This window comes from Carassius carassius, chromosome 22, assembly GCF_963082965.1.
Source record: "Carassius carassius chromosome 22, fCarCar2.1, whole genome shotgun sequence".
Lineage (NCBI taxonomy): Eukaryota > Metazoa > Chordata > Actinopteri > Cypriniformes > Cyprinidae > Carassius > Carassius carassius.
The window spans coordinates 19,955,081-19,968,337 of NC_081776.1; the positions used below are offsets into that span (position 1 = coordinate 19,955,081).

The following is a 13,257-nucleotide window of genomic DNA, read 5'->3' on the forward strand; positions in this document are numbered from 1 at the left end:
ATCCTTTTCTGTATCCTCGTGTGTGTCGCAGGAATAAAAGAGCTGCGTCTTTTTAAAGATGCCCTCGTGCGGCTCGTGCAGAGCCCCGCTCAGCGAAGGAGACCGTCACGTCATCTGCGTCTCCTGCCTGGGTGAGGATCATGCAGCGCTCGCGCTCGCGCTCGCTGACGGCGGTTGCCCTCACTGCGAGCTACTGCCGATGGTGACTCTGAGGACTCGTCTGACATTCTTCTCCGAGCCTGCATCCCCCGCTGCGCCACAGCGCCGTAAAAATCAGAATCAGAAAGAGCTTTATTGCCAAGTATGCTTGCGCATACAAGGAATTTGTTTTAGTGACATAAGCTTCCAGTAAACAGACACACAACAACACACAGAAGAAAAAAAAAAAAAAAAAAAAAAAATTACGGGAGAATTACAAATTGGCAAATAAATAAGTGTATAAACAATTGTGCTATAAATGATAATGGAATAGGATTGAGTGAGATGCAGGAATGTTCTAGGATGGAGGGGTAACAAATAAATATAAGGATATTGCACATTTTTGCATAAGCATAAGTTTAAGTGGGAAACATTTAACTGTTCATGAGGTAGATTGCCTGGGGGAAGAAACTATTCTTGTGCCTTGCTGTTCTTGTATTTGCGGCTCTGAGGCGCCGGCCAGATGGCAAAAGTTCAAAGATGGGGTGACTTGGATGTGAGGGATCCAGAGTGATTTTCTGAGTCCTTTTCCTCACTCTGGATGTGTACAGTTCTTGGAGGGTGGGCAGGGGAGCACCAATAATCCTTTCAGCAGTCCGAACAGTTCTCTGTAGTCTTCTGATATCTGATTTTGTAGCTGAACCAAACCAGACAGTAATTGAAGTACACAGGACTGACTCAATGACGGCTGAGTAGAACTGTTTCAGCAGCTCCTGTGGCAGGTTAAACTTCCTCAGCTGGCGAAGGAAGTACAACCTTTGTTGGGCTTTTTTCACAATGGAGCCAATGTGATTGTCCCACTTCAGGTCCTGAGAGATGGTGGTTCCCAGGAATCTGAATGACTCCACTGCAGCCACAGTGCTGTTCATGATGGTGAGTGGGGAAAGTGCAGGGGGGTTTCTCCTAAAGTCCACAGTCATCTCCACTGTTTTGAGCGTGTTCAGCTCCAGGTTGTTAAGACTGCACCAGACAGCCAGCTGCTCAACCTCCTGTCTGTAAGCAGACTCGTCACCGTCCTGGATGAGGCCGATGACTGTAGTGTCGTCTGCAAACTTCAGGAGCTTGACAGAGGGGTCTTTAGAGGTGCAGTCGTTGGTGTACAGGGAGAAGAGCAGAGGGGAGAGAACACATCCCTGAGGGGCACCAGTGTTGGTGGAGCAGCTGTTTGACATGAATTTCCCCAGTCTCACTAACTGTTGCCTATCTGTCAGAAAGCTGGTGATCCACTGACAGATAGAGCTAGGAACAGAGAGCTGGGTCAGTTTGGTCTGGAGGGTTGTTGGGATGATGGTGTTGAAAGCCGAACTAAAGTCCACAAACAGGATCCTCACATAAGTCCCTGTTTTGTCCAGATGTTGCAGGATGAAGTGCAATGCCATGTTGATTGCATCATCCACGGACCTGTTTGCTCGGTACGCAAACTGCAGGGGGTCCAGTAAGGGTCCAGTGATGTCCTTCAGATAAGCCAGAACCAGTTTTTCAAACGACTTCATGACGACAGACGTTAGAGCCACAGGTCTGTAGTCGTTAAGTCCTGTTATCTTGGGTTTCTTTGGAATGGGGATTATGGTGGAGCGTTTGAAGCAGGAAGGCACTTCACACAACTCCAGAGATCTGTTGAAGATCTGTGAAAAGATGGGGGCCAGCTGGTCAGCACAGATTTTCAGACAGGCTGGTGTAACGCCATCTGGGCCTGGTGCTTTTCTTCTTTTGTTTTTCTTGAAGACCTGGCGCACATCATCTTCACAGATTTGAAGAGCAGGAGGTATGGAGAGGGGGATTGCAGGAGGTGTTAATGGTTGTGTAGGGAGATGGTCAGAGTGGGTGTTGGGGGTTTCAAATCTACAATAAAACTCATTCAGGTCGTTAGCAAGTCGTTGATTAGCCTCAGTGCAAGGGGATGGTGTCTTGTAGTTTGTGATGGCTCTCAGTCCTCTCCAAACTGAAGTAGAGTCGTTGGAAGTAAACTGGTCTTCCAACTTTTTAGCATAGGTCTTTTTAGCCGCTCTAATCTCTTTGTTCAGTGTGTTCCTGGCCTGATTGTACAAGACCCTGTCCCCATTTCTGTAGGCATCCTCTTTGGCCTGACGAAGGTGTCTGAGTTTTACTGTAAACCATGGCTTATCATTGTTGAATGTTAAATAAGTCCTGGTAGGAATGCATATATCCTCACAGAAACTAATATAGGATGTTACAGTCTCTGTGAGTTCGTCCAGATCGGTGGTAGCAGCTTCAAAAACGCTCCAGTCTGTGATGTCAAAACAAGATTGTAAATCCTGCTCTGTTTCGCTGGTCCATCTCTTCACAGTCTTTACTACAGGTTTAGCAGATTTTAGTTTCTGCTTGTAGGTCGGTATAAGATGAACCAGACAGTGATCAGAACGTCCCAAAGCTGCTCGTGGAACAGAGTGATATGCATCCTTTATTGTGGTGTAACAGTGATCCGGTATATTACTGTCTCTGGTGGGACAGGTAACATGCTGTCTGTATTTTGGCAGTTCACGGGAGAGATTGGCTTTATTAAAGTCCCCAAGAATGATTAAAACAGAGTCCGGGTGTTGTTGTTCTGTGTCTGTGATCTGATCAGCGAGTTTCTGTAAAGCTGAGCTCACATGTGCTTGAGGTGGAATGTAAACACTGACCAGAATGAGCGAGTGAAACTCCCGCGGCGAATAGAACGGCTTGCAGTTGATAAACTGCGTTTCTAGATCAGGACAGCACATCTTCTTTAACACAGTTACATCTGTACACCACCGTTCATTGATGTAAAAGCATGTCCCGCCGCCGCGCGATTTCCCCGTTGATTCTGCGTCGCGATCCGCTCTAAACAGCTGAAAGTCCGGCAGATGGAGTGCGCTGTCCGGTATGGCGTCATTCAGCCAGGTTTCCGTGAAACACAGAGCAGCAGAGTGAGAGAAATCCTTATTTGTCCGAGAGAGCAAAAGGAGTTCGTCCGTTTTGTTGGGTAGAGAGCGGAGATTTGCGAGATGGATGCTAGGCAACGGCGTTCGAAATCCGCGCTTCCTGAGTCTGACGAGCGCTCCCGCTCGCTTTCCCCGTCTGCGCGTCCTGAAGCGCTTGATCAGCGCCGCTGCTCCTCCGATAACAATGTTCAGTAAAACGTCTGTATAATAGAAATCCGGAAAAATATCATGTGGTGTGTTCTGCCGAATGTTCAGCAGTTCATCCCTGGTGAAACTGATCGTGTTTGTTAAACAAAAAACAGGAAAAACGAACAAAAACAGTACAAACACTGGAGAGCCAAGCACTGAAGCAGCCATGTGCGGCGCCATCTTGGATTTCAATAAAAAAAAGCGCCGCTCCCAGCGTATACCGGAACCGCCTCCAGCTCAACCGAGCTTGCCGGTTCTCCCTGCTTCACCGGCCTCCCCTGCATCGCTTCCCGATGGTCAGCGCCCGCTGTCTGCTGCCGCGTCCTCCGAGGAAGTGGATCTCAGGGCCGCGTCGGGGGAAGAGGACTCTCTGCTAGCTTCGGTAGGTGAGGGTTGGGCGAGCTCCGGGGATCTCGCGCCTTCTGCTCTGAGGCCCAGCAGACGGGCTGATATTGAGAAGGAGCTGATGCGAGTGCTCACGCTGGCCATGACGAGCCTCGGCCTCGAGTGGTCTGCACCAGCGCCCCCCTCTCGTTCCCGGCTGGATGGTAGCTTTCTGCCGGATAAGCATACTTCTCCTAGCTCAAAGCCCGCCCCGTTTCTTCCTAAGCTTCACGAAGAAGTGGCGAAAGCTTGGAACGCTCCATACTCGGCACGAACTCGTTCGTCTGTTTCGCCAGCATTCTCCACACTGGACGATGCTAAAAACAGAGGCAACCAGTCACTTCCGCCGGTGGAACAGGCTATAGCCACGCACCTTTGCCCGCCCTCTGCTGGACGGCGGACAAAAGCGGCGTTGCCATCGAAAGCCTGCCGCATGACGTCATCTCTGCTCGCACGGATCTTCTCTGCTGCTGGGCAGGCTGCGTCTGCGTTGCACACCATGGCCACGCTGCAGATTTTCCAGGGTGATCTCCTCCGCAAGCTGGATGAGATGGGACCTGAAGCTATCTGTCTCGCGGATCTGAGGAGTGCTTCGGATCTCTCCCTCCGCGCTACTAAGTCCGCTGCACAGGCCATGGGACGGGTTATGGCTTCCGCTACTGTGGCTGAGAGACATTTATGGCTAACGCTTTCAGACATGGCAGAGTCTGAGCGCGCTGCGTTCCTCGACGCACTGCTGACTCCTGCTGGCCTATTCGGATCATCTGTCTACGAGTTCGTTGAAAGATTCGTTGAGGACCAGAAAGCGTCGTAAGCTTTTAAGCACTTCTTGCCGAAGCGCTCCGGTTCTGCAGCGATTATAAAGAGAGGCTACTCGCTACAGTTTTTTCGACGCCCTCCGCGCTTTTTAGCGCGCGTCGAAACTACGGTCAAAACAGAAGTAGCACACCTACTTCGGGCCAAAATATCAAAACTGTTGAGCAAAGGGGCTGTGGAGCCTGTATCTCAAGCTCAAAGCGAAGGGGGGCTGTACAGCAGATACTTTCTAGTGCCCAAGAAAGACGGGGGTCTCAGGCCCATACTGGATCTAAGACAGCTGAACAAGGCATTGGTGAAACACAGTTTCAGAATGCTTGCAACCAGGAAACTCCTCGCGCATATTCGCAGAGGGGACTGGTTCATGTCGATGGATCTCAAGGACGCGTATTTTCAAATACAGATAGTGTCACGTCACAGGCGATACTTGAGATTCGCCTTCGAGGGCCAGACATACCAGTATACAGTCCTGCCGTTCGGCTTGTCCACGGCTCCTCGTACGTTTACGAGGTGCATGGACGCAGCGCTCGCTCCTCTCAGACTCAGAGGCATGCGAGTGCTGAACTATTTGGACGACTGGAACACGGGGCCATTTTACTCGATCACCTCGAGAAACTCGGTCTCATTATCAACTGGACGAAGAGTTCGCTGAACCCCAGTCAGACGATACTGTTTTTGGGTATAGTTCTGGACTCACGTTCCATGACGGCACGGCTGTCGCCACAGCGCGCGTTGGGCATTCAGCGCGCAGCGAGCTCTCTCCGCTGCGGCACGACCTTCTCGCTCAGAGAATTTCAGAAGATGCTAGGTCTCATGGCCTCAGCATCTCCAGTTCTTCAGTTGGGCCTGCTCCGCATGCGCCCCCTGCAGTTCTTGCTGAAAACGCGAGTACCGCGGGGAGCGTGGATATCCGGTCGGTTGCGTCTCAGGGTCAATCAGAGCTGTGTTACAGCCCTGAAACCCTGGACAGCGAAGGACTGGTACCAATCAGGTGTAAGCCTGGGGACTTCCTCGAGAGTGAAGATGGTGTCGACAGACGCCTCCACTTCGGGATGCGGAGCGCTGCTCGAGGGCAGACCGTCCTTTGGCCTGTGGTCAGAATGGGAAAAGCTCCAACATATCAACTGTCTGGAAATGCTGGCAGTGGAGAACGCGCTGACGCGCTTTTGTCCCCGAATCAAAGGCCACCACGTCTTAGTCCGTTCGGACAACATGTCTGTGGTGTCCTACATAAATCGCCAGGGCGGTCTCAGGTCCCGAAACCTGTACAGGTTGGCAGAACGCCTCCTGGTTTGGGCTCAGCGCAACTTGCGCTCGCTGAGAGCAGTTCATGTGCCTGGGCTACAGAATCTGCGTCCAGACAGGCTGTCCAGAAGCAAAAAAAAAAAAATGAAATGAAAGCGCGCTGTCACGGAGGTGGCCGTGCTGCCCGCTCTATGCCCCCCCCCGTCTCCCTACTTCCGCAGGTGGTAGAACGGGTGAGGGAAACGAGATGCTCAGTACTGCTTGTAGCACCACTTTGGAAGAACCAACCATGGTTTCCAGATTTGATGCAGCTAGCAGACACTGCCCCGTGGCCAGTGCCGCTGAGGAGGGATCTCCTCTCGCAGGCCAGGGGCTCGATTTGGCACCCTCAACCGGAGTTGTGGTCCCTCCATGTTTGGGCGCTCAACGGTTACCCGCTGATCTCTCAGTGGGAGTGCTAAATACCATCACTCAGGCTAGAGCTCCGTCGACACGATGGCTGTATGCCTCGAAGTGGTCAGTGTTCTCCAGCTGGTGCACAGCTCGGGGATGTTCACCCCTTAGTTGTGAGGTGACAGAGGTTCTCTTCTTCCTACAGGAGCTGTTGGATAAGGGCAGAGCCCCCTCCACGCTCAAAGTTTACGTGGCAGCTATCGCAGCGTTTTCTGAGACAACGCTAGGTCAGTCCATAGGAAGGAACGATTTGGTCATCCGCTTCCTTAGAGGAGCTAGGAGGCTGAATCCTCCCAGACCTCCGTCAGTCCCTGTATGGGACCTCTCGACGGTTTTGGAGGCCATGAAAGGTTCCCCTTTCGAGCCTATCCGAACGATTAGCCTCAAGCATCTGTCGTTCAAGACAGTGTTCTTGTTGGCTCTTGCTTCAGTGAAGCGTGTGGGTGACCTGCACGCGCTCTCGGTGAGCCCGACGTGCTTGGAGTTTGGGCCTAATGACTCAAGGGTCATACTCAAACCTAGGCACGGTTATGTGCCAAAATCCCTCAACACGCCGTTTCGGGCTCAGGTTATTTCCCTGTCTGCCCTGTTGGTGTCAGGAGAGGATGGAGACTCGAGTCTTCTTTGCCCCGTTAGGGCTTTAAGAGCTTATGTGTCTCGCTCCGCTGTCTTTAGACTGAGACTTTAGACTGAGCAGCTGTTTGTCTCGTTCAGTGGACGTTCCAAGGGAATGGCTGTTTCGAGACAGAGCCTGTCCAGATGGATAGTTGATGCCATAGCGTTAGCTTACGCTTCCAGGGGCCTTCAGTGCCCACTGGGCGTCAGAGCACACTCCACAAGAGGCGTCGCCTCGTCGTGGGCGTGGTCTAGTGGGATCTCCTTACAGGATATATGTATGGCGGCAGGATGGGCCTCGCCGTCTACATTTATCAGGTTCTATAACCTGGAGGTTCCCGCCCCTGCAAGCAGGGCTGCTGTCGGTATAGCCGAATCAGGGCCCTGATTGGAACTCTGAGATCGCAAGCGCTATGCGCTGCCGACTGTTATATGGGCAGTATTGCGTAAGACCCGCGTTACCACATGGGTCAGGCCTTGCCTTCACTGTGTGATGTCATATTGCCGCGCCTACGGACGCTGCTAGATATGGGACGGAGGGCCCCCCCCCCCTCCTGTTCTGGACTCTCTGTGAGTCCCTCTGGTGACTGTGCACTGTAAATCCTGGGCGTTGCTTCCAGGTTTATTGGTGTGTGATCCCTGCGCGCACGGCGCTTTACATGGGGTTCCCGTAGCGTCTTAGTTAAGACGCAGTACGAGAGAACTCTCGTAAGAGAACGCACTCGGTTACTAACGTAACCTCGGTTCTCTCTAGAAGAGGGAATGAGTACTGCGTTCTCTGCCGTGCGCACAGTTCACTCTGGTTCGCTTCGGCGATGAAATAAATCAGGTGAGTCAGCCTTTTCGAGCTCCCTTTATAGGGCTAGGCCACACCCGTTTCGGCGGGAAGTGGCATGGAGGGCGCGAAGCGACCTCATTGGTCTGATGTTGCATCAGCCTGCGCTCGATAGGCTTGTGCAGTTGCCGCAGAGCAGCCAATGAGCAAGTGAGCCGTCTCGCCTATGGCTGCATGCTGCTGCAAATGCGCTTTACAACAATTCAAAATTAATTAATTCAATTTTGCTTCAGTATTTCGTGAAAAGAGACTTTTCCCGTAGCGTCTTAGCTAAGACGCAGTACTCGTTCCCTCTTCTAGAGAGAACCGAGGTTACGTTAGTAACCAAGTACGTTTTAGGGTAGAGTTGAGTGCAGATGGTAAGTTATTTTCAAACACATTATCCATTTAATTTCAGAACTGCCACAATGCATACAACACAAGCAATGTAATAAAACATCACCAGGTTCATGTTCATGTTTTCCACCTCTCACTAGACATTTAACTTTGAAAGTGACATAAAAAAAACAAAGAAACTTATTATATTTTTGCAGAAAACTCACCACTGGCGAGTTTTTCCAGTAAGCCTGGATTGTTTTTTATCATGCTGTTAATTTCAGTGAAGTGGTTGCATTTTGTATGATTCTTCTTTCTTTCTCTGTCTTAGGGTCCACAACCAATTGATCAAGCTGTTTGCGAGAGGCATTGAAGAGCAGCCGGTGTTTGAGGACCCATTCGCTCACTGTGCAATATAGATCCCCACTCCACTTAAGAAACCTCCAGCTGGATCATGAAGAATTGAGATTCTCTGAATGGAAGCGTCACCTTCAGCTCAGCACAATATCATGCTGTTTCTTATGCTGTTTTACCCAGATAATCCTCATGAAGATGCTTTGGAAACACACTGAGCTGGAGTCAACAGCATTTTCACAGCATTTAAATAGGCTGTATTAGTTTTGTGTAAAAAAGGATTAGCTGTTTCAGCTAGCCATTAGCATTGCCGTTTTTTCATTTCAACCCTTGAAGACCTTGAAGTTACTGGTGATATCTCATGTTGTATGCGACAGCTTCCAGTTGTCAGCATTTGTCTTCCACCATGATCAAGCTGGTCTTGAGAGTAGCGTAAATTGAATCCCAAAGTCAAATTCCTGGAACTGTGAAAGCTCTGGTATGTTTATAAATACATTCTTCTTGGTTGCACCTTCACTGTTTTTTCTAGACTTTTCTAGAGGTGGTCAGCTGAAGTTATTGGTATACCAAAAAAAGTTTATTTTGAACGATTTGTTGGTCATTCAAAAATGATAGTTCTGTTATCATTTTATAAAAAAATTAAAAGTTACAATTGATTTTAAGTTATTGTTATTGTTAAAGGAATAGTTCACCCGCCAAAAAATAAAATGTGTTCTTATTTATTCAAGTTTTACCAAACTTGTTTGAGTTAGATTCTTCTGTCAAACATAGAAGATATTTTAAAGAATATGCCACTGATCTCCATAGTGTGTGGGGGGGATACAATGGAAGTAATTTCATCAACTATATTAAAGTTAGCATGAAGTGATATGTCAAATAGACAGTGAAGCCTACATTAAATCAAATTTACACATGATCAGAACATCATGTGATCACTTTAAAGGAGTCATATACTGTTATTATCCAAATGGCACATCCGATCATTATAAATCCAGTTTCCCAAAAAAAACACACCCCTTGACCAATTCTAATGTATCATTTTCCTCTCTTACCACAGTTGGTTTTGTTTTCCAGATATTTCACATATTAAAATGTAGCATTTGTGAGCTAGATTACAAGTTTTGACAGCTACACAATGTCACTGCAGGGTCAGTGTATGTAAGGCTGTTCATGAGACAGAATGTAAATGTAAATACTGTAGCGCTCTGCGTTGTCTTACTTGGTTGCACCTCCTGAGAATATTTCCTTCCTTTTTTAATGAATTTTGTGTTTTGTGTTTCCTATGCTGATGTCTTATTTCTTCTGAAAGATCTCATTGTTCCTGTGGTATCAAGTTTTTGACAGACAGAGAAATTGCTTTTTGCTGTTATGCATGTCAGCGTATTTAATATGCAATTTTTTAAAGTGTTTCCTTGAGCTGTACCAGTGATTGAGGGCAAGAATTTCCCTTGATGCATCTGTAGATGCGACAAAACTTATGTAGCTATTACAGAGAACATTGTCCACTTCCTTCATAGACTGAAAGAATGTATGGAAGCTGATCTCTGCCACATACGAAAAAAAATGATTTGGTAAATTATAATTATGACATACGTCATATTGATCAATTGGATCATAATAAAAAAAAATGCTAATAGAAAAAAAATCATAATTATATAAAAGGTCATAATTGAAAACTGAAATAAAAATAAATTCAAGCTAAATAGAAATAATAAAACAATATTGATTAAAAATGACAAAACATTTTTATATTAAAATTAAAAATGAATAAAACAAATCTTTTTTCTACTTTATCATAATTTTGACTATCTCATAATTGACTTAGTATCTCATAATTTTGAATTGTGTCATATTTTGTCTTAGTCTCAGAATTTTGATTTTCCAAAGGTAAGGTTTTTGTTTTCTTGTTTTTTTGTGGTGGAAATGAGCTTCACACTATTGTTGTGTGTGTGAATCTCAGGAAGAAATTCCCAAGTAACATTTCACCCTGAAATAAAGACGATTTAGAAATAATATTTTTCATACCGACAATGGAAACTTTTTTGAAATTTCATTGTATTGTGTATTTTTGCACTGCATTGTGACATTATTTTCATGACTTATTGGCATATATTCTTTTAATTATTTTGCTTAAATATGAGTAGGATATTTCTTGAGAGTTTTGATGGGAATCATCCATTTATACTAAGGACAATGGAAATGATGTCCTCATATGCGACCAGGCAATTCAGATGTCTCAAAGACCTCTGTCGTTTATGAATTATGAACTGTGGCTTGCTGTTTGTCTGTGTAATAGTATTTGTGTTGTGTGTAATATTAGTCTAATGTCAAAACTTTTGTAATTGACACCTATTCTACTGTTCTTGGTAGCCACTTCAGACCTGCTGTGTACGCACATGATGTGCTACAAACTTCCAAAGATAATATTCACAACCCATTTTAATTACTTGAATGTGGCCATGGTTTTTGGTTTGCATCACCTTTGGGCTGCCCTGGCGGCAGTTGTTCATTTACGGCTCATGAAAGATGACTGTGTAATGAACCACAATGGTTGTCCAGTACTGTTTGTATGTTTTCAGTTGAAAGTTAAACTGAGTTCACTCAGTAGGGTGTCACCATATGCATTCAAGCACTTGTTAAAACTCAGTAATGACTGATAATCAAGTCATCTTGCTGGACCCAAGATGACTTGTAAGACCTGATGTTTATTTTGATGTGTTAATGGAAAGCAAAGAAAATCCATAAATAAAGTTCATTGAACAACTCTTTGTGTTCTGTGTGGTCAGTTTTGGCATATTAGGTATGGATCTAAGCGTGAAAATCACAAAAACTTTCATGACCATTGCCAAAATCATATTTAACTGCAAAATATAATTAGATTAATGAAAAATATTGGGGAAGCGTAGACTATTTTTATGACAATTAAGCAGATATTCTTTAGCCTGGTTAAAACCAGACCCTTTTCAGTTGAAACTGAGTTAGGGTCTGGCAAAGCCTATTAGACGTCTCGTTTCTAAAGGGGCGTCACCGACGGACCTCGTTCAAATGCCTCTGGGCGCAATTGGATAGACCTAAAACCAATCAGAGCGATGAAGGAGATGACGTATGCAGAGCGAATCCAGTCGGTAAGACAGCGATAACATCGGGGGTGGCGCAAGATGGCGACCTGATCAGTCGTGTAGATTCGAGCTCTGAGGCGTTTTTTAAGGAGTTGCATCTTCTGGTCGAATTTGTAAAGCTAATTACAAGACATGGACTGAAATCTATCTTTAAAGTTAGAAAGCATTGAATTTACTTCAAAAATTCCTTCAGATTGTGAAGCAGGCTATATTGAATAACCACACTGCAACCGCGTGGCACGTGCACATTTTCCAAAATGCCAAAGAACAAGGACAGAAAGCTACTTTCTTCGCTTTTCGAGACATCATCTGGAGCTGATTCAACCCCAAATACTCCAACAGGTAGTCCTCTCTCAAAAAAAGTATGTCAGGAAGAAGACCCTAAAGTCTCTAATGCCGATATACTTCGTGCTGTCAATGCTCTAAATGATCGCTTTTCATCGGTGGAACATCAGATTGCCCAGAACTCGGTCACTATAGTCAATCTTTCAAAGACGACTGACTTTGTGGCTGAGGAGATGAAATCTTTATCCGCAAGGGTCAAAGCTAACGAAAGCAAGGTATCGCAGATTGAGCAGGTGGTTCGAAATGTTCAAGGCAAGTGCGATCAAGCCGAGATATACAGTAGGAGATGGAATTTGAGGCTAAATAACCTGAGAGAAACAGACGGAGAAAATATAAGAATCAAAGTGCTTGAAATCCTTAAAGCTCTGACTCCGGACGAAGTAGATGATATCCGTTTTTGTGTCGACACAATCCATAGGATTGGACGTCTTGGTTCTGGAAGTAATCGCCCTAGGCCTGTCATCATCCAGTTTGCGCTTAGGTCCTACAGAGAGAAAGTCTGGAAAGCTGCACGGGATCATCCTGCACTCAAGGAAAGAGGGGTTCGTCTGGCAGAGGACCTGACATTTGAAGAAAGACAACGGAGGAAACTGCTATGGCCAAGGGTAAAGGTGGCGAGAGAAGAGGGGAAGAGGGCCTACTTTCGTGGAGCAGATGCCTTTATTGATGGAGAAAAACTGTCTGTTGATGACTATCAAGATGAGTATTAACTGATAAGAAGGCATGGACTATGTGGTGAAGACAATCTGAGCGGAAACCATTCAGTCTGCAGAACATTTTGCGTTCGTCCAGGTGATGCGACTCCAGAGTTTGGAGTGGATCAATACCGACTGGTTTGTGAATTTCGTTGCTTCAGGGTTCTATTATAACATTGTTCTGACATCCAATTAAGATTATTTTATGTCTGATTTTGTTTTTAGTTGCTTAAAGATTGTTTCTCTTAATGTAAGGGGTTTACGAGACAGCATTAAAAGGAAGTCTATGTTTATTTTTGTTAGGCGTACAAATGCAAATATAATTTTCTTACAAGAGACTCATTCATGCGAATCTGATGTTAAATGGTGGCGTTCTCAGTGGGGCGATCAAATTTTTTTTTCTCATGGTTCTCATCATTCGGCAGGTGCCGCTACTCTTCTAAATAAATTTAAAGGCGATGTACTGGAATTGGTTAGCTCAAAAGAAGGTAGATGGTTACTTACAGTTGTTAAACTAGATAACTCTATATTTGTTTTAGGGAATTTCTATGGTCATAACTCTTCAGTTCAAGCAAAAAATATGTCTACGGAGGTCATTCATGCTACATCAACACTGATGGGGAAATATCAAGGTGCCTTTTTGATAATGGGTGGTGATTTTAATGATGCCCCAGATGATTCTTTAGATCGTTTCCCACCTCATATGCATTCTACTTCAAAATTTAAATTTACCACTGCATTATGTACCCATCTTTCTTTAGTGGATATTT

The 13,257-nt window shown here is 45.9% G+C and overlaps 1 protein-coding gene across 1 annotated transcript in view; it reads left to right on the forward strand.

Moving 5' to 3' along the window:
* Positions 1-8,973, forward strand: part of LOC132099093 (ceramide kinase-like) — a 52,591-nt gene extending 43,618 nt beyond the window's left edge. The window contains exon 13 of the mRNA XM_059505538.1: positions 8,306-8,973. Within this exon, the coding sequence (XP_059361521.1) occupies positions 8,306-8,393 (88 nt within the window). The 3' untranslated portion in view covers positions 8,394-8,973. The remainder of the gene's footprint in view (positions 1-8,305) is intronic.
* Positions 8,974-13,257: the final 4,284 nt, after the last annotated feature.